This window comes from Glycine soja, chromosome 17 (assembly GCF_004193775.1).
Source record: "Glycine soja cultivar W05 chromosome 17, ASM419377v2, whole genome shotgun sequence".
NCBI lineage: Eukaryota > Viridiplantae > Streptophyta > Magnoliopsida > Fabales > Fabaceae > Glycine > Glycine soja.
In genome coordinates, this window is record NC_041018.1 from 2777246 (window position 1) to 2797055 (window position 19810).

General features: G+C 34.1%; 1 protein-coding gene across 2 annotated transcripts; it reads left to right on the forward strand.

Moving 5' to 3' along the window:
* The first annotated feature begins 947 nt into the window (after positions 1-947).
* On the forward strand, positions 948-19515 carry LOC114393676 (E3 ubiquitin-protein ligase UPL6-like). Of its 2 annotated transcripts, none has more exons than XM_028355066.1 (26): positions 948-1495; positions 3098-3195; positions 3354-3481; positions 4368-4479; positions 5087-5267; positions 6179-6361; positions 7101-7283; positions 9149-9224; positions 10185-10303; positions 10412-10695; positions 12605-12701; positions 12991-13134; positions 13759-13842; positions 13930-14016; positions 14196-14336; positions 14456-14581; positions 14821-14919; positions 15102-15169; positions 15872-15938; positions 16418-16588; positions 16826-16915; positions 17293-17373; positions 17604-17677; positions 17764-17835; positions 17992-18092; positions 19141-19515. In XM_028355066.1, the coding sequence occupies exons 1-26, from the start codon at positions 1337-1339 to the stop codon at positions 19176-19178; spliced, it is 3063 nt and encodes a 1020-aa protein (XP_028210867.1). In that variant the 5' UTR covers positions 948-1336; the 3' UTR covers positions 19179-19515. The 2 variants fall into 2 exon arrangements, with proteins under 2 accessions (XP_028210867.1, XP_028210866.1); XM_028355065.1 differs by having other exon boundaries at positions 17992-18081.
* Positions 19516-19810: the final 295 nt, after the last annotated feature.

Consider the following 19810-nt stretch of genomic DNA (forward strand, 5'->3'; position numbering starts at 1 on the left):
CCGAAAAAAGAAGGGGGTTTAGGCCTTTTTAATCTCAAGGACTGGAACCTTGCGCTTCTTTCCCGTATCCTGTGGGACTTTCATTGTAAGAAAGATTCTCTATGGGTTCGGTGGGTTCACCATTACTATTTCAGAGGGAGCGATGTGTGGAATTACAATTCTTCTTCATCAGATTCAGTTTTGATAAAGAAAATCATTCAAATAAGGGACTTTATTATCTCTAAAAAGTTAAGTACGGAAGAGGCCAAAAAGAGGATTCAATGTTGGAGCACCAATGAACAATTGCTTGTTGACAAAGTCTATGAATACATTAGAGGTGTCAAGCCTACTGTTAGTTGATGTTCTGTTATATGGAACCCAGCAATCCCCCCTAAGATGTCTTTCATTTTGTGGCTTGCTAAAAGGAATCGGCTGCTTACTCTTGACAAAGTTGCTTTTTTGAACAAGGGTTCCCTCTGCCCTTTATGTTCAGATGAGCCTGAGTCAAATGCTCATTTGTTCTTTTCTTGCAGGAAATCTCTCCAAGTTTGGGCTCACATTCGTGATTGGACTCCTTTCCGCAGACGTTTCACTTCTTTACAGCGGCTGACTCTTTAATTAGGGGCAAATCCACATCAGGTGTTCAAGGAAAATTACGTTGTCTCGCTATAGCAATTACAGTCTACTGCATTTGGCTGTCTAGGAACAAGCTGATTTTTGAAGATTATCAATTTTCTGTCATAGAGGTTATTAGCAAGATTAAGTTTCTTATGTATAGACAAGCGCACCTGTTGCATTTGTTTTAGGATCTTGATATATGTCATCTTGTATTAGGGAGACTTTTGATTTTCTTTAATTGCGGAGTATGCCCCGTTTATTATTGTATGATTTTGGGTTTAATATAATTTACATTTTTTCTCAGAAAAAAAAAACAGTATATAGACTATTTTCTATTTGCAAACACCGATTATTTTCCAGACCCAGCGCTCCCGGGAAAGTGAGGGAAAGCACGAGAAAGCTTGCGAAAATTTCACGTTCTTCTATTTGCAAACACTGATTTTCCATTCAATTACTGCTATTATTATCAATTATTATTATTTTGCTGTGATCAAATTGGTTTATCGTATTAAGAATTTTCATTATTATTATTACTGTTGAGACTTTCCTCAAGTCTTGCACCAAAGAACTGGGTTCCCAGTTTTCTCCAATTCTAGGGCAACTTTTTCGGCTAAATCCCTTTCTTCCCATCGAAGCGAGCTCTCATTGCAAATTAAACGCGCTTTGCGTGCTGCGATCTTGGTTGTGATGGAAACTAGGGCATAAATTGGCCGTGCAGAAGAAAAAAAGCGTTTAAAGAATGTTCTTCAGCGGCGATCCTTTTACACGGAAGCGTGTCGATTTGGGAGGTCGAAGTTCAAAGGAAAGGGACCGGAAAAACCTGTTAGAACAAACACGAGTTGAGCGCAACCGGCGCTTATGGTTGCGCCAGCAGAACTCTGCTGTACTCAAAATTCAGGTTTAAGTGCATTTGCTTGATTTTATGTTTTAATCTTGCAATTTCGTTGTGCATCAGTGTTTCTATTATACATTTGTCAAATTTTGTAGCAAGTGAAACTAGTTGGATTCTTCTAATTGTAATGCTTGATGGTGTGAAATTGTTGATGTGTTTAGCTGCCTCCGGCAATTTAGGTTGTTTTTGTCAAGTATTGCTCCACTGTTTCAAATTCCATCATGTTGGAATATGTATATATATTTTAACCATGTTGGTAAGGAGTATCCACCGCCTTTGCTGATGATTAATCTCCGTCTTTGAATCCGTTGACCACCTTCAGTAGGGTTCTTTCCTCCTAATCACGTTTTTCCCATCCAGAAGGCTCGAACATGAGATCTTGCTTAAGGGGATTGGATACCACTTGAACTAATGACTTGTTGGTCGGAAAAAATAGAAGTTTAGAAACCCAAATGTGTATATATAATATAGATGCCCATATGGGTATATACTACTCAAATTCTTAGGTGATTTAAAGAGTTTTTTTTTTATGATAAATTAATAGTTTTTAATTAAATTCTTATTAAATTAAATGCTCTACTAATCAAAATATTATAATTAAAAAACCGAATATTATAGTGTCACGCCAACAATTTAGCAGTTGTTTTCTTATTAATGGTCAACGTCCTGAAATTGACGGTTGAACCAAATTCCTTGATTTTAAAAAATAGGAAGATGAAATGTCTCTATTTTTTTATAGGATCCAAAATTGTATTTTAGCCAAGAAAAAAAGACTTTGCTTCACTAGTTTCTCTGTCACTCAAGTTTTTGAGGAAGATAAAGTTCCAAGAGAAATCAGAACACCAAACACAAGAGAAAACATTTTTATGGGCAAATTATACAAATGTTCTTATATCCTGATTCCCACTTTCACTCTGTAATAATTTTTTTTGCTGTATTATGCCATGCATCACGGTTGTGCATTAAATCTTAATGAAAGTTGCATTGCTTGTTTTAATTTTGGCAATGGTTGATGCTCCTCAATTTGTATGGTTTCATGATTCTTTTATTTTAAATTTAGGTTTAAATATATTTTTCTTCCTTGCAATTTAGCATTTTTATTTTTCGATTTTGTCCTTTCAATTTTTTTTTTCGTTTTTGTCCTTTCAATTTTTTTTCCGTTTTAGTCCTTGCAAAAAGTGTTTGTTTCATTTTTTTCATTCTTAAAGCGCTTCAGATAACACTTTTTTTACTATTCAAAATACTTGTTTACTGTTCAAAGCGCTATCTATAGTACTTTAAGGACGAAAAACAAAACAAACACATTTTGAAAGGATAAAGAATTTTTTTTATAAAGATGAAAACGAAAAAAGTGCTAAATTGCAGTGAAGAAAAAAGTATTTAAGCCTTAAATTTATAAGTATATTCACTACTTCATGAAAAATGAAAACAAGATTGCAGTGTCATGCAGTTCCTAAAGTTTAGCTGCCTAGATTGTAGTTTGACATGTTCTATATACTGTGTGGAAATTTAATACAATGAATGCCTACTGCTGGGAAGGCTCATTATGTTGGTGGGAGTCAACATCTTTCATGTGTCATGCAAATTGTTGACTGATTCTAGCTACAGAAATGCTTCAGAGGGAGAAAAGCTGTCAGAACTGAACAATCCAAGTTGCGAGAGCAGTTCTATAAAATCTATGGGAAGTATTGCCAGAATGTGGACAGGTGAAATTTAATCATTACAAATTATAATTGTTGAACACTGCTCATTTTCTTTTATTAAGCTTTAGTAGTAATTAGTGATGCAGCTTATTTTGGTATGATCTTACTTGAAAACTGCACCATTACTAATCAGATTAAAATGTCATCTTGTGTGCATTCAGGAATTCTTTTGGTCCAGATTCTAATTTCCTCTGCCAGTTCCTCTATTTCTTTAAGGCAGAAAATATTGAGGACTTCTTAGTTCTTGTGCAAATATGCCGGTTGCTTTGGTGGTCTGTTCAGGATAATGGTAATTCTTAATCAGCCTTCCATTTCCTATGGATTTTACAGTTCTTTTTCTACTGTACTTGTATTTTAATGCATTTGGGGAAAAAAATTGCAAACTGGAACCTATATTTGTTTTACATTTAATCTTTTCACCCACCAGAAAAGAGATTTCTAGTGCAATCAACTGACTATATGGTGCTTGTTTCGCCTCTAGTTAGTTTTTATATTTTCTTTCGAAGTGACAATATGGATGATCATTGAGTTGGCATTTTCCTTCTATAATGTATTCATTTTATCATAATCATAAAAGAAAAAAATGAAGGCTGTGGATTTCACAGAATTGAAATCCTATTCATACTGTATTTGTTATTGGCCCCATGAATTGTACATTCTGCCATTGAAAATTCTGACAGTCACAAGTTTTTAAATATTTCTATTATCAATGACTTCTGCTGAAGATGTTAAAGAATTTAGTTTTCTCTGTAGCTTTTCTATTTATTATTTGTAATCTTCCTTCTCTAAATTCTTTTATACGGAAATCAGCTGTTTTATTTGAAACAATATAGTGAGCAGACTATGATTGAAGTTTTGATCCCCTAGACTTCTTAAATTTAATTTTTTTAACTTTATAAGTGTCATTTTCAATCCTCTTTTTAATTTTATAAGCATCTTTTGCAATCCTTATGGTTGTGTTATTTGGCAAAGATTGTATTCTAGTTTCTAGATACCTCTTTATGATCTCTTAAAGACATAGGTATTGAAGTGTTTGACAAAACCATGCTAATATTGTCATGTCTGGTGCTTGTTTGAAGAAAAGTAATTTGAAATATTGTAGATTCTTGCTTTTCTTGTATTTTTCCCCTCAAGTGTTTGCCATAAAACTTGTAGAGCTAAAATATTTGCAACAGGGGATGTTGTCAAACTTTTTGCGGGGGTGGATTATTCATCCACACGGGCTTTGGTGAACTACCGAGTGAAGCTATTTGTACAAGCTTGTATTTGTGCTCTGCATCAGAATAGGTTGGTTTCATGGCCATATTTTAATTCCTTTTCCTCTGGCTCTTTAAAATTCTCTAGCCTGTTTTTACTGGTCTTTTTCATGTTGGACACTAAAATTGACGTCCTTTTAAGATATTATTGGTTATGCTGCTAAGGGTTTTGTTTTATTCATGTTGCATTGGTTCTATTGTATTTTGTTTTATATGTTTTTTTATTTACTAAATCACATGCTATTTGTCTTTTTTTAATATACTAAATTGACATGAATTGACCTAGACTGATAAGGAGTGTTTGGTCATGTTCCTAGCCAATGTGGGGGCATCTTAGCATTCTATTTCTGTTTGTCGGTAATGATGAGAAATACAAGTGACAAAAAATGTCATATATGATGGTCACTAGATAAATAGTGCTTCATCCCTCCTGTGCATATATGTTGGCCATTGGATTGGATGATATGCAAGTATTTCATAAGTTAACCTAGAAACTTGTAATCTTCATGGGTGTATCCTGCCTTTGGTCTTGATGTTGCTCTTTATTTTTAATAATCCAAAAGTGTCCTTGTATTTTTGCTGCTTTGTATTTTTAGGGTTTCTTTGCTAGCTTGCTTATTTAATTTTTAACTTGACAGAAATCAGTTAAAAGATCAGCTTTTATTGACTCCTGAGGAATTGAATGTGTCAGCTATTCCTTTATTGGAGGTTTTAGTATTGTTAATTGATCCCAAATTGCCATGGAGCTGTAACCTAGTACAATATCTCATTCAAAACAATGGAGTTGGCCTACTCAGAGAGATAGTTCTTACTGGAAAGGTAATATTTTTCAGAAACAAGTTTTTTCATAATTTGATAGATTTAAATGTGTTTGAGAAATATGGAGGAGTGAGCAAGGGAAAATAATGATTTTAGTTTAACTCTTGCTAGTTGCTTCTTCCTTTTTTTTTGTGGGTAAAAAAAAATCCTTGTTTTCTAAATGCCTGATGTGACAAAAATACATTTATCTTGAGATAAATTTCTTCAGAATGTCTGCTTCTGAGTTTTATTGCATTTACTGTAATGTGTTTTATTGAAGAAAACATTATTAGAAAGCAAATAAAACTGGGGGAGTGTGGGATATTCTAAAGAAACAAAAGCAAGGAAAACACCCAGCCAAATGGCTAAAATATGCAGCAAAGCTGTTCATATTTCTGTGCATATATTACTATCTGTTACAATTTTTCTGTTCTTATTCCTTTATATCTATATTTCTTTTTTTTGTAGAATTCCTAACATGTACCTTATCTAACATTTACTAATTATTACCAAAATCCATTCTTGAGTTTGAAGGAAGTCATATTCAAACTATACCAAAAGTCAGTGATTAACTTTTGAGTCAATATTATTCTTTTATGTGTGATAATCAATTTAGTAAAGAAATACTAGCTCAATGGCTTTGTAGCCAAGCAGCACTTCCTGTTGTTACCTAGGAGCTGTAGTGTTTGAGGTGGGGGTTGATGCTCCCCCAACCAATTTCTCTCTTCCCTTACTAGATCTTAATGGGGTGTCCTACCTAACCAGAAAAAGAAACTATGCCAATGGATTGAATATGCAATATAAGTTGTTTACTCCATTCTGTCCTATTGTTTATATTATACTGCGTAGTTTTGTTATTTCAGATCATGTTCCTTTTATGTATTATATCATTCACCAGCCAAAGCTTAAACTACCCTGGTGATCCCCTGTAGGATAATGCAGAAAATTGTTTTTCCATTGGCAAGGGATCATCATTGGAGCGTGTGCTTATTGCTGTAATATCTCATGTTGGTCAGAAGCCATGTATCTGTTCACATATTAATCCAAGATATAGCTCTGCATCACAGATCATCACAATTCCTTTCTTGTGGCATCTCTTCCCAAATTTACAACAGGTATGTTTTCCACTTATTCTATTTGATGGGGTTCCTTTTCTTTGTGATAAGTGGAAGCTTAAGAGATGTATTAGTCATCAAGGATGTCAATCTTTTTCATAAATGTTAAAGGGATCCTAAAAGCAGGATAGGTCTTGTCTCTATATATTTCTGAAACTTGAAAATTAACATATAAACTTGGATTATGTAATACATGACAAGCTATTGAAAGAAAGTCTTCATGTACTGTGTTTGAAATTCTGTGTGCCTCTGTTGAAATAGACAAATTGAATAGTCTGATGCTTAAATCAATTTTTCTAATCTCTGGTTGCAATTGCATAACATTTCTATGGTCAATCAACTGTTATCACCCAGACCCAGTAAATTCCAACTGAATGAAAACAAAAAACCAACATGCAAAGCTTTACCCATAAGCAACTGGACTATGTGAGCTTGATTATTTACTCCATCATTCGGTGTGCTAAGGGTCATATTCTGGACTTGATAACTTTTTTTTTAAAGGCTTCTGGACTTAATAACTTGCAGTTTAATTGGAATTTACATGGGGGAGGGGCTTGAACTGATTAAGAGTGATTGATTATTTTTACTCCTTTTATTGGTTTTTGTAACAGTAATTTCTTGACATCTTCAGTCTTAATGGTGGAGGATCCTTTGTGTGTTTGCCAGCATTCCAGATCTTATATATATAAATTTTTGCAAGTCTTGTAAAATTTTTGAACATATTTGCTTTGGTACTCAGATTTTTGCAGCAAACAACCTGAATCAATGTTACATTCATCAAATGGCAAAGTTTGGGCAAAATCTGATCAAGTTGCTACCTAAGGATATATCAAATGAATTTCCGAGCCATGCGTGTATGCTTGGAAATGTATTAGAAACTGCTGGAATTGCTTTGTCTCATCCTAACTGTTCATTTGATATGGTAAGGAGCTTATTCACTGCAGTATGTCATCTGCTATAACTTCACTCATTTATCTCACTTTATGACCTAGATAGTGAAGAGATTGATCTCATGATGAATATACATTTGATGCAGTAGGAGTCTTGATTTTTACAGTTTTCTTTCGGTTCTTTATTATATAAAAATGTGGTTTTATTATGGGGGAGAAGAGAGTTACAAGGAGTGGACTACATATCTTTTATTTTTTTAGGTTCATATTACAATAATTACACTCCTTCTATTAAAAAGTAGACAAGAAAGAGTTGAATTGTTTTACTTTTTATTAGATGATGGAGGTATCCCTTCACTTGTCTCATGCAATAATGAGCCATTAACCTTCAGCTCAATGATTTTGGTTGTGAATAAAATGAACAAAATTTTTACAATTTTTTTTTTTATCAGCAAAAATACTAGTATATTAAATGAGTACCAGAGGTACTAAAAAATACAATAGCCAACTCAGAATTATTACAATTTATCAAAGGTCAGTCACTGTTTATATCCTGTAGGAGCCCACATCTTGTATTGCCTTATGCACAACTTCCAGATTCATAATTATTGCAAAAGCTGTCTTTTTCATATCCCTGTCTGATAACATGATTTTCTTTTCTTCCATTTATAAATGTAGGCAACTGTCCATATATATATATAGGATAGAATACTTGTTACACAAAATTGGAATATTATTCAAAAACAGTGCTTTTCTAAACAAAATTTCAATTTATAAGTATCTTTTGAAAAATAACCATTTAGTTATTCTTAGAATGTGGATTTGGACCTAACTAAACCCCAAAAACTAGCTCATAGGGTGAGGGTTGCCTCCCACTTATATATTCTATTGTGACCTTATCTGTATCCGATTTGAGACTTAAGTTTTTCTCAACATACCCCCTCACGCCCAATACTAATGGGCTTGGTGCGCGGATGACATAGTGGGTGACTCCTTTAATGAATCTAGGATAGGCTTTGATACCATTTTTAGAATGTGGGTTTGAGCCTAACTCAACCTCAAAAGCTAGCTCATAGGGCGAGGGTTGTCTCCCACTTATATATTCTATTGTGGCCTTATCTCTAGCTGATGGGGTACTTCAGTTTTTCTCAGCAGTTCTGAAAAGAGTATTTCTCATGCTAGCTCATTGTTGTTTGTGCATTAAGTTACAGTAATTAAAGTATAAAATAGAACTTGTGCTTGTCCTTTATTTCGTGTCTTCATGTTAATATTCTAGTAGAACTCTGGGCAAAGCAGAGCAGTCCTTTTAGAGAGGCTTGGGAGGGGGGGGGCGGGGATTTACTGGTTTGGTATGTAAGGGCCTTAAGGTTCTACATATTGAACAAATGGAAGTTTGATCCATTCTTTTATATCTTATAGAAATAGTGAGTGTTTTAGAGGAATTGCATGTGCATCGATTACCCTTAGCCCATCTAATATGTAATATGAGTGCATTTAGTACATGAACTAATCAACGTCTAACTGCAGGCTGCAGAGTATCTAATATGTAATATGAGTGCATTTAGTACATGAGCTAATCAACGTCTAACTGCAGACTGCAGTGTTAGTATTAGTTGTAATCATAACTTAATAACTAAAGTTGAGTGATATTCTAACGAGTACAAAATATGCTAATTAATGTACTTCTTATGAATTTTGAGTCCCTGACTGGTATTCTGACACCATCTCTAAATCATTTTACATAAATCCTTTTCTTTAGATTTGACATTGAAAGTGAAACTTTTGTTTGCTGGGGTGGCCATTTAAATTATTTGATGCAGTCATGTAATTGAGTTTGAAACTTGTGCTTAACAACTCAACTCAATTTTGCTGTTGATTAATGTTTGCTCCCTTTCAGGCCGTAGACCTTGTTGCTGTCACTACGTTTTTGCTGGAGGCACTCCCATCTCTGAAAACTTCCAATAGTAGAGAAAGTATGCTTTCCTATCATATGTTCAATTTTTGAATTAAAGATTTTACTTCTTTCATTGAAGAATACTATTGTATTTTTCATTTTTGATAAAATAATACATTATTAAAAAGAAAAACACAGAAATACATCTGGGGGAGGGTGAGTAATCCTACTAGCAACATTTTCAAAGAAAACAGCAAGCCTATGTTGCCCAGAAATGCAAGAGTCCAGTCTCTTTTCATATCAGCTATATAAAAGCCCTATTGAGATTTGAGATAACCGTGGGAGTAGAGCACCAAATAGAAACCAAAAAAGCTCAATTCCAACAAAATACATTGGAGAACTGCTAAAATTGTGCAATGCCATAATAGTCTCCTTATTCTTGTTCTTGATAAAATAAGTGTATGATGAGAATCTGCTCCAATGGTCAATCTGGAAGAACATACCCGTTGTTCACTAAGAACCTTAAAGACTTAAATAATTCTAGAATTATCCACCTTTGAAAACTAGGTGAGCTATTGTTTCTGAATATACCTGCTCATAACACAGTAGTCTGCTTAGTTACTTTCATCAAATCAAATTATGAAATATATTTCAGTGGTTTCGAAATTTATCTTTTTTTATTTTTCAAGAGTGACCACATTAGCTCAGTATGTGGTCAAAGTATTCCTTATAAGGACTTGGGCATTTCTCTCCCTTGAGCTAGCTTTTATGGTTATGTCAACTTTGTTCTCAAATTCTAGTATTTTATAGCCTATCCCAACCTTCTTGTTGGGCTACCTGTAAATATTCAGTTTGACAAACTTAGTGCTCCAAATATTCATGGGTGAGGGTTGTGTGTTAGGATCCCACATCAGCTAGGTATATGAGCTAAGTACACCTTATAGTGAATTTGCAATTCTCCCCTCTTTGGTTAACTTTTCCGGTAGAGATAGGTCCAATCCATTCTCAAGTGTAACAAGTTCTTGAGTGGTAATGTCAGGCTCTGTGATTGCTAAGGATGATATGATTGAAGACGATGAAGTCATGGAAATAGCTTTAGATAGTAAATTGGAGCAGCAAATTTATAATGCCATAAATCCTCGCTTCCTTCTGCAACTGGTATGCCATTTTTCAAATGATATTTGTATCTAGAATCATTTGATTGGAAATTTTCATTGACATTTGTTTTGAAATTTGATCAAGATTTTTACTTTTTGACATGTGCAGACAAATATACTATTTAAAGAGATTTCATCTGTCAATGGCTCAGATTATGGACCCAATGATAGAGATGTTACAGCTGTTGATGGGGTTTGTGGGTTTTTGAATGTTACCTTCAACAAGCTGCCACTTGAACGGATTATGACTGTGCTTGCTTACAGAACTGAACTTGTTCCAACACTTTGGAATTTTATGAAGCAGTGTCATGAGAACCAAAAATGGTCATCACACCTCTCAAATGATGCACCTGGTTGGCTGTTACCTCTTGCTGTATTCTGTCCTGTCTACAAGTAAGACTTTTTGTACCATTGTCCTTTTTAATGCATATTTGTATGGAGGCATGGAATGTTTTCTGTCTGCAAACCATAGCTGGAGTTTTTTTTTTTTTAATTTAATTTTTTATTCTGAATATCTTTCTTGGGAATGGGTTTTTATGACTGTTATAAGTGTATACTGTACCTCAAGTATTTTTACTTAATACAGTTAGGTGTTGTTAGTTTGTTAACTGTAGTTAGTTGTTAGTTAGGATAGTTGACAGTTCTTACTGTCAACTTATATAAACTCTTCCTGTAAACTGTTTTCACTGAGGTTGAATAACAATCTGTTTCTCAATCTCTCTTTTCTCTCTCACTTTCTCTGAATTATAAAATGGTAAAGAGCTTTGGTCGAAACCAAGCTTTTTTTTTTCATGGCTTCTGCATTGACTCCTTCCTCCCCACCGCCACCATTGTCATCGGCAAGCTCTTCCAAAATGTTCACGCAATCAATTTCGCAGAAGTTGCATGCAAAAAACTATCTTCTTTGGATTCCAACAGGTGGAAACTGTCATTCACAGTCATCATCTTGAAGGCTACATCATTAATCCTCAAATTCCTCCTAAATATGCTTCGGTTGAAGATTGCAATTCAGATAAAGTCACCAGTGAGTATTGTGTTTGGTACGAACAGTATTAGCTTCTTCTTGCGTGGTTGCAATTCACTATTTCTGCTGAAATTCCTCCTCGCATGTTGGTTGTCGATCGTCGTGGAAGTTATGGGATGGCATCCAGTCACATTTTCAGTCTCTCACTCGCGTGAAGATTCGTTATGTTTGCGATGAGCTTCCGAATCTCTCTCTTGGTAATCGCTCCATTTCTGATTATCTTCTCCTTGTGCAAACTCTAGTCAATGTGCTCACTTCCATTGGTGAACCAGTATCCTATTCTGAGCATCTTAATCTGATTCTTGATAGACTCCTTGATGAATATGAATTGTCGATTTCTCTCATCACCAGCAGATTTGATCCGTTCTCTGTTGATGAAGTTGAAACTTTGTTGCTTGTGCAAGAGGTGCATATTGATTGTTTTTTGCAAATGTGCTTTAGGTTCTATCAACCTAACTCAAAGCTTAGGCTCTGTTACTCTTTCTCAAGGCTGTTCTGGAAGTTTGTCTCATGAAGGTGATGTTGTTTCCAATTCTGTGCAATCTGTGAACCCTAATTCTCAGGGTCAAGTCAATCTGACCACTCAGTCTGCGTCGGAGGACTGCTCATCCAATGATTACGCTGGAAATCGTTTTTTCAATGGTTGCGGTGGTTGGGGTTCTGGCCGGAATCCTAACTGTGGTGGTGGAGGCCGCGGTGGTGGTCGCTTTGCTGATGTGCAATGCCAGATTTGCTATATGTTTGGACATGGAGCTTTGTATTGTTATCATAGATTGGAGGGAAATTACGTTCCTACCCTTTGTTGAGGCCTTATGACAAAAATAAGTTACAGTTCAGATTTCAAGAATGTATTTTTGGGCTATTCTCCTTCACACAAAGGCTACAAGTGCCTTGCTGCTGGTGGCAGGTTATTCATCTCTAAAGATGTTACCTTTAATGAAAGAGTTTTTCCCTATCCTTCTCTTTTCCCTGAACCAGCTTTGTTAACCTCTGAAGTCCCTGATACTGCATCTACCCTCACTGTTTTACCTTCTGCAGTATCTGTTCACCCCACCAATACAACATTTGTACTACATCTCTCACTTTCTCTGAATTGTAAAAACTAGCATTTAAGGTCTAGGAGGTTACATGAATGTTCAGATTCATAAATTTTGTATTTACTGCCCTTTATTGTATGTATATGTATGTGTGTGTGCACTCACCAAATATTATTATTCAACTATATTCTCTGTGATCTAGATCATTTAAGTATACCATAACCTATTTTTCTTTTATCAGGCACATGCTTATGATTGTCGATAATGAAGAATTTTATGAGCAAGAGAAACCGCTATCACTGAAGGACATTAGAAGCCTCATCATTATATTGAGACAGGTAAATGTTTTTTATGATTTATTTTTGTAGGAAAATTCTTTACCGTTTGTGGTTGTGTAGGACAAAATATTTCATTAATGAATCAAGTAGTTGAGTAAAACTTAAATATTGTGTTGAATCTTTGCAAGGTTGTATGGCCCCGAGTCCATAGAACTAGAGTATGTTACATTTTTCATTAAATTGGTGGCATTGACCTAGAATATATTGCAAACATGGTTTCTGCAGAAACTCTGAATACAAATGTGAGCTTTGCAATTACAATTAATTCTGGATAGTTCTGTTTCCACAGGTTCTGTGGCAGCTACTGTGGGTGAATCATATCACATCTGCTAATTCGGTAAAATCTGTTCCAGTTAGTTCAGCTAGTAAGGGGCAGTCTGTTCAGACCATTCAACAGAGGGTTTGCATTGTAGTCTCTGAGCTTCTCTCCCAGGTAGAAACAGTTTATATGTTGTGCATCTTACTTCATGTTCCCTCTTACATTTCACTTGGAAACAAAAAAATGATATTCTAAATTTTTTTATAACTGTCAGGGCATCTCTATATGGCTTTTCTGTGCTATGCTCATGAGTGTTTGGGGGGATTTTTTCATGTCTAAATTGCAAACAGAGACAGACTTGTCTTTGTTATTTCATCCTCTTTCCTTTTTTGTTTCTTTCTTATTCTGTTTTGGGGGATATTTATCATCTCTGTAGTTCTACTTTTACACATTTCTCACTAATAACATTTTTTCTCTCTATCAAATAAAGAAAAAGATAGAGGTTTTCCAATTTTCTTCAGGGTTTTCCAATTTATTCTGTTTTGAAAAAATATTTTGTTTTCATTTCTTGTTTTCACATACAATGAAATATTTGAAAATACGAAAGCAAAATGAAAACAAGTTAAGAAATGGAAATGCAAAAAGTTTTCTCAAACCAAACAAACCTTTACTTTTCTACTCTCTGTATTAAAAATCCTCCTTATCTGTTCTTTTAAGAGGCATGCATATGATTTGCCACCAATAACCATATCATGAATTATGTTTATTATATTTCTAATTCTGAAGTTCTTTGCATAGCTGCAAGATTGGAACAATAGGCGGCAGTTTACATCCCCCAGTAACTTCCATGCTGATGGGGTGAATGACTTATTTAGCTCTCAGGTATTCTCTCTTCCATTGATTTTTAAGGTTATTGGATGGAAACTTAAATTGTTATTTTGTATAATCCTTATAATCCTTTTTCCACAGGCTGTAATAGAAAACACACGAGCAAATGAAATTTTGAAACAGGCCCCTTTCTTGATACCATTTACAAGCAGGGTTAAAATATTCTCTGTAAGAATCTTTTTTGACTTTGATTTTGTTTCTGGTTACCTTTGTATTATCTATTTACAATAGATAGCTGCAACTGCTAGCAAGGTTCTGGAGTTTCTGCATATCATAACATGTCACTGGTCCATTAATATATTAGTTTACACTTTACAGTGACTATAATCTGTTTATTGTTTCATCAGTCTCAACTAGCTGCTGTTAGGCAAAGGCATGGACCTCAAGCTGTATTTTCTAGAAATCGATTCAGGATACAACGAGATCATATTTTGGAAGATGCTTACAATCAAATGAGTCAGTTGACAGAAGATAGTCTTCGAGGATCGGTAAAATCCTTTTCTTAGGCATATTTTCATATTTATTATTCATTCCCTCTTTTCTAGTCTTTAAGGGAAGTGTAAGTCCTCCTTCTATTTGAGAGTGATTACCTTTTGCTGCTTTGCAGATTCGTGTGACTTTTGTCAATGAATTTGGAGTTGAAGAGGCTGGAATTGATGGTGGTGGAATATTCAAAGATTTCATGGAGAACATCACACGTGCTGCCTTTGATGTGCAATATGGATTATTTAAGGTCATAGTAATATTGTGCTATTGTTAATATTTTACATGAAGGTTATTTTCTACACTGTATATAATTTTACCACATGAAAGAATCCAGGTTGTTGAAATATTAGTTAGTGTGAATATGGATGCAACTGGATAGCTGGACTGATCAGAAGTTATTTCATTTTATAATCCTGCTCTTGGTATCCTTATATTTGTTCCTTACGATTTACTGATTCTCGGTATACTGAATGTTAATGTGTCTAGGAAACAGCGGATCACCTGCTTTATCCTAATCCTGGATCTGGAATGATACATGAACAACATTTCCAATTTTTCCACTTCCTTGGTACTCTTCTCGCAAAGGTATCCCCTCTCCTCCTCCATTCCCTTTTTAATTTCTATTTTCCTATAAAGTGGGCCTTTGCATTGAATGACTATGCTATTCTATCTTTTTTGTCACGTGGTTTGAGGTAGTCTGCATCCTATTCCTATACTGCTTGCACTTAATTGGAATTTTGCTTCACAGTTACTACTTGCATGTGCAGGCTATGTTTGAAGGGATTCTGGTTGATATACCATTTGCTACATTTTTCTTGAGCAAATTGAAACAAAAGTAAGACTCAAGGAGTCTCTTGCTCTACTTTAGGTAGTTGGTCCATTTAAATTGAATTAGTTTAATAATGCTCAAATCTTGGATTTTCATGCACTATCTTTCTTTTACAACTGCCTTTTGCTAATGAGATTCACAAATGTGACTTCATAACATTTAGAGCTTGAGTTGGATAAATAGTATTTCTAGAATTCAATTAATCTTGTGCACCTCCAGTTAATAGAGGTGTATCACTGTATCTTATGTCTCAAAAATCCAAACAAACTTGCAAAAAGTTCAACTTCAATTTTTCATTCAGATTATATCATATTAAATTATTTGTACGATATAGACTCTAGTAAGCAAGTTATTGTTCCTTTTCCCCCTTTATTGAAATATTTCTCATGGATTAAATAGGTATTTTAGGTCAAAATATATATATAAAAAAATTTGCCAAGGTGGTGTTATTAGCAAATGAGTTGTCTCTGAATTTGCTACTGATTAAAGAGAATAAATGACAGAAATAAGATAGATAAAAGGTATGATAGGAAATCAAATAACATTAATAAAAATGATAACATTAATTATACTTCTTAATTCATGTTTGACAACCTTAAAAGACACTTAAAAAGGAACAAAGGTAGTATGTGTTAAGTAGGGACTGGAATGCTATAATAGGATTCTGTATTTCTTGCTTTCTTAAACCTTTAGTTTCTCTTATACCAGGCACAACTATTTGAATGACTTGCCTTCCTTGGACCCAGAATTATATCGTCATCTCATTTTTCTTAAGGTAATGTCACTTCTATCTCTGGCTTTAATCTACTTGCATCTGCCTCAGTCTTTAGGCAACTCTTATTCTTTCAATATATATGTCTGAGTAAGAACAACAAAATATGCAACTTAAATGTCTCCTTAAATATTCTGACTTTATTTACTCATATAGTTCCTTCTCTGAATACTGGTTTCTAGTTTCTGTAATTTAGGCTTGTCAAAATCTAATATGAACTTGTTAGTTTATTTGTTTTTCATTTTTTTTATTTCTCTTGTTTTCGTTTTTTTCCTAGTTAGCATTTTTTGTCTGTACAACATTTAAATGGTTTTGTAGTCATTTGAAATATGTACTGTGTTAGTTAAATAGTATTCTTGTATGGACTTTTGGGTTTGGGCTGGGGGTGATGTGTAGTTTGTAAAGATGATATATTTCAGTGGGACATCTGCTGTTTTCTTATTGACTCAGTTTTTTCCTTACCAATATGTTTTGGCTAACAGCATTATAAGGGTGACATTTCGGAGTTGGAACTATACTTTGTTATAGTAAATAATGAATATGGAGAACAAACAGAGGAGGAACTGCTTCCCGGAGGAAGGAACCTACGTGTCACTAATGAGAATGTCATTACTTTTATCCACCTTGTAGCCAATCACCGCTTGAATTTTCAGGTAAAGTTGCTTTTTTTAAATAAAATAAAATAAAATTGGATGGCATCTTCTACTACAAATTCTTAGTATGTGGATTTGTGCCTAACTCAACTCCCAAAAGCTAGCTCATAGGGTGAGGGTTTCCTCCCACTTATATACTCTATTATGGCTCTATCTCTAGCCAAAGTGACACTTGGGTTTTTTCCAATGCAAATCAACCCATGTTTCAATTACAGAATAAAATAATTATGTTTTCAGATACGCCAACAAAGTTCACATTTCTTGAGGGGATTTCAGCAACTTATGCAGAAGGATTGGATTGACATGTTTAATGAACATGAACTTCAGGTTTTTTTCTGATAATCTTATCCACTTTTCGGTCTTGAAAGTGATGCTATTCTCATTTTGTATTGTTGGTTTTGATATTTGCTCGTGTGGTGGTCTTAAGGATGTATTCAACAACCAGACGAAATGTAATAATCTTTGCAAAACCTAGAAAGGCACATAACTGAATTTATCTTAAGTTGTAAATTTCGTTCCTAGTGATCCTTAGTTATTAGAACAATAACCAACTCCTATCTTATACTTCTGCATATATTTTTTTCAAATTTTTTTGGGTATGATCTTGAAGTAGTTTTCTCCTAAAAAGAATGTTAACACCTGCAATTATGTCTTTATGTGATATGTGATTCTGTATCCAACTTGCTTGACATTGTTTTCTACAGCTTCTGATATCAGGTTCACTTGACAGCTTGGATATTGATGATCTGCGGCTGCATACCAACTATGCAGGAGGCTATCATAATGTAAGACCTTTGGCATTTATCTGCATTTAGTTAGTTGGGAACAACACGATCCACATGAGGATTTGTGGATCATGTAGCATAAATTTTTATCTTTTGCCAATCAGTTTAAATACTTTGTGTTACATCTCAAATCTCAAATCATTAATTTTCTGATGCACACCCTATTGGGCTTAAAAAAGCTTTATTCTTATTGACACTATTGAATTCTAATTTGTGATTTCTTCTGATAGGAGCATTTTGTTATGGAGATGTTTTGGGAAGTTCTCAAAGGCTTTTCATTGGAAAACAGGAAGAAATTTTTGAAGTAAGATATACATAGATACAGGAATCCGTAACCCTTTTATGATATGACAGATCTCAATATGGATAATAAATTTATCATGTCTACAGGTTTGTGACAGGTTGCTCTCGTGGGCCTTTGCTTGGTTTCCGATATCTTGAACCTATGTTTTGCATACAAAGGTGAATGCTGCTACAGAAATTATGTTCTGATATATATTTAATGCTAGCATTAATTTTACATACTATTACTCAAGTGGTTTTCTTTTCCTTCTATGATTATGTATACCTGGAAGACAAGAATAACAGATTGGAATTGTCTGATGTTTCTTCTCATAGGGCTTCCGGTAATGCCGTTGAAGAATCACTTGACCGATTACCAACATCGGCTACTTGTATGAATCTACTAAAGCTTCCGCCTTATACAAGGTTTGGCCTAGGTTAGGTTAACCTTTGCTGCACTGGCATGGAATTGTTTTTGTAGTTATCGTTGTAGAACTTGAGAATGGCCATAATTGGAGATATCTGAACTGATAAGGATGACATGAAAATTAAGAAATCCTGTTCAGTCTGGTGTGAAGAGTATATGAAAAAACAAGCATTAGTCGGCTGGGTTATTTTTGAAACTAAAATTATTCTGAGAAAGAACAGTGCATAGGTTGAAACTTTTTAAATGTGTCATTAGTACTAGAGGCAGTGTGTTTTTACTTGATAGATTTGAATTTTGATAGGAATGATGGGGGCTTTTGTATGTTACTTTTTATATAATGCAACATTGTTATGTTTTTGGTTTGGAAAAATATGTACCGAGATAAAAAGATAAAAATAAAAAACAAATGATGGTAGTTATGCACTTATGCCATAGGAATATTGGATTATCGTAACAAAATTTTCTTGCTTTTAATTGAAAGCAACCTTAATAGGACAACCTATGCTATAGGAATATTGGATTACGGCAACAAAATTTTCTTACTTTTAATTGAAGCAACCTTAATAGTGCACCTTGGGTGGTCATCTGTGAGAGAATATAATTTGTTAAATGTGCTAATTGCTTAATTACTCTTGTGTTGATCGTTTAAGAAATTAACTAGGAAAATATTATTACTATGAGCAATGGCTGGTGATACTACATATCTTTATATTTCAGGTCAATTTTAGTTCATACTTTGTCCATTCCATGTTTTTCTTCAAGAAAAAGAATAAAAGTCTTTGCTTTATGATTTTCAGTATTACTATTTCCCCTTGAACGATCCCGATCTCAAGTCTTTGATTATGATCGTAAAAGCAAACAGTTTTTGAACCATCATTCTTTAATTAGTCAAATGTATGCATCTTAATTTGTTGTTTTGAATTTGAAACTATCACTTTTGGATGTTATTTTAACTTGTCTTATCATCCCGTCTCTTTTGGTTGTCTTGCTTCATATTATTTGTTGTAGTAGTTTTTGCTCGTTCTTTTGAACTGTTTTCCCTGACAAACATGTTGCAGCAAGGAGCAATTGGAAACCAAATTACTGTATGCCATAAATGCTGATGCTGGCTTTGATTTAAGTTAAAAGGAGGCAGTGGAATTTACGATATCTGTAGATTTGAAGGCGGTAGAAAATGACTCACAAATGACCATTGTCAGTGGAATGGGAAACGACAAATAATCTGATGGATAGAATTGAATAAAAATATCCTGTGTGCGAGTGTATGTATATATATTCTTATTCAATCTTCATTCTCAATTTGTCTCTTTTCTAAATGTACATATCTAAATTGTGAATTATTTTGTAAAGTTCACTCTTTGGCAGGGTTTTTCCTGATTATTTTGGATGATTATTATAACAAAACTCAACAGGGAGGTTGTAATTTGCATTCAGGGTGAGTTTGGAAATTGGGTTTTGAAGGGAAAGGACAAATTTCTCGTTTCTAACATATTCTTTTGATAATTTTATAAAAATAAAGAAATAAAATGGTAAAGTAACATACTGTTTTAATTTTTTTGTTTGTCTTTATAAAAATTAGACAGTTCTCTTAATTTAAAATTAAAAATAATCCCTTTTCTTTCTCTTTAAAATCTTAGTCCTAAGTTATGTCAATCCGACATGACTCAAGAAAAAAACTAGGATTGGATTTATGGGTTTAATCTGATTGAATTTGTATTAATTTGATTG

Excerpts from the sequence above, each read along its gene's own strand:
- LOC114393676 (XM_028355065.1), top strand. The coding sequence starts at position 1,337 with ATGTTCTTCAGCGGCGATCCTTTTACACGGAAGCGTGTCGATTTGGGA. Across the intron at positions 7,284-9,148 it reads CTAACTGTTCATTTGATATG|GCCGTAGACCTTGTTGCTGT; the intron begins GTAAGGAGCTTA and ends GCTCCCTTTCAG. Across the intron at positions 14,582-14,820 it reads TGCAATATGGATTATTTAAG|GAAACAGCGGATCACCTGCT; the intron begins GTCATAGTAATA and ends TAATGTGTCTAG.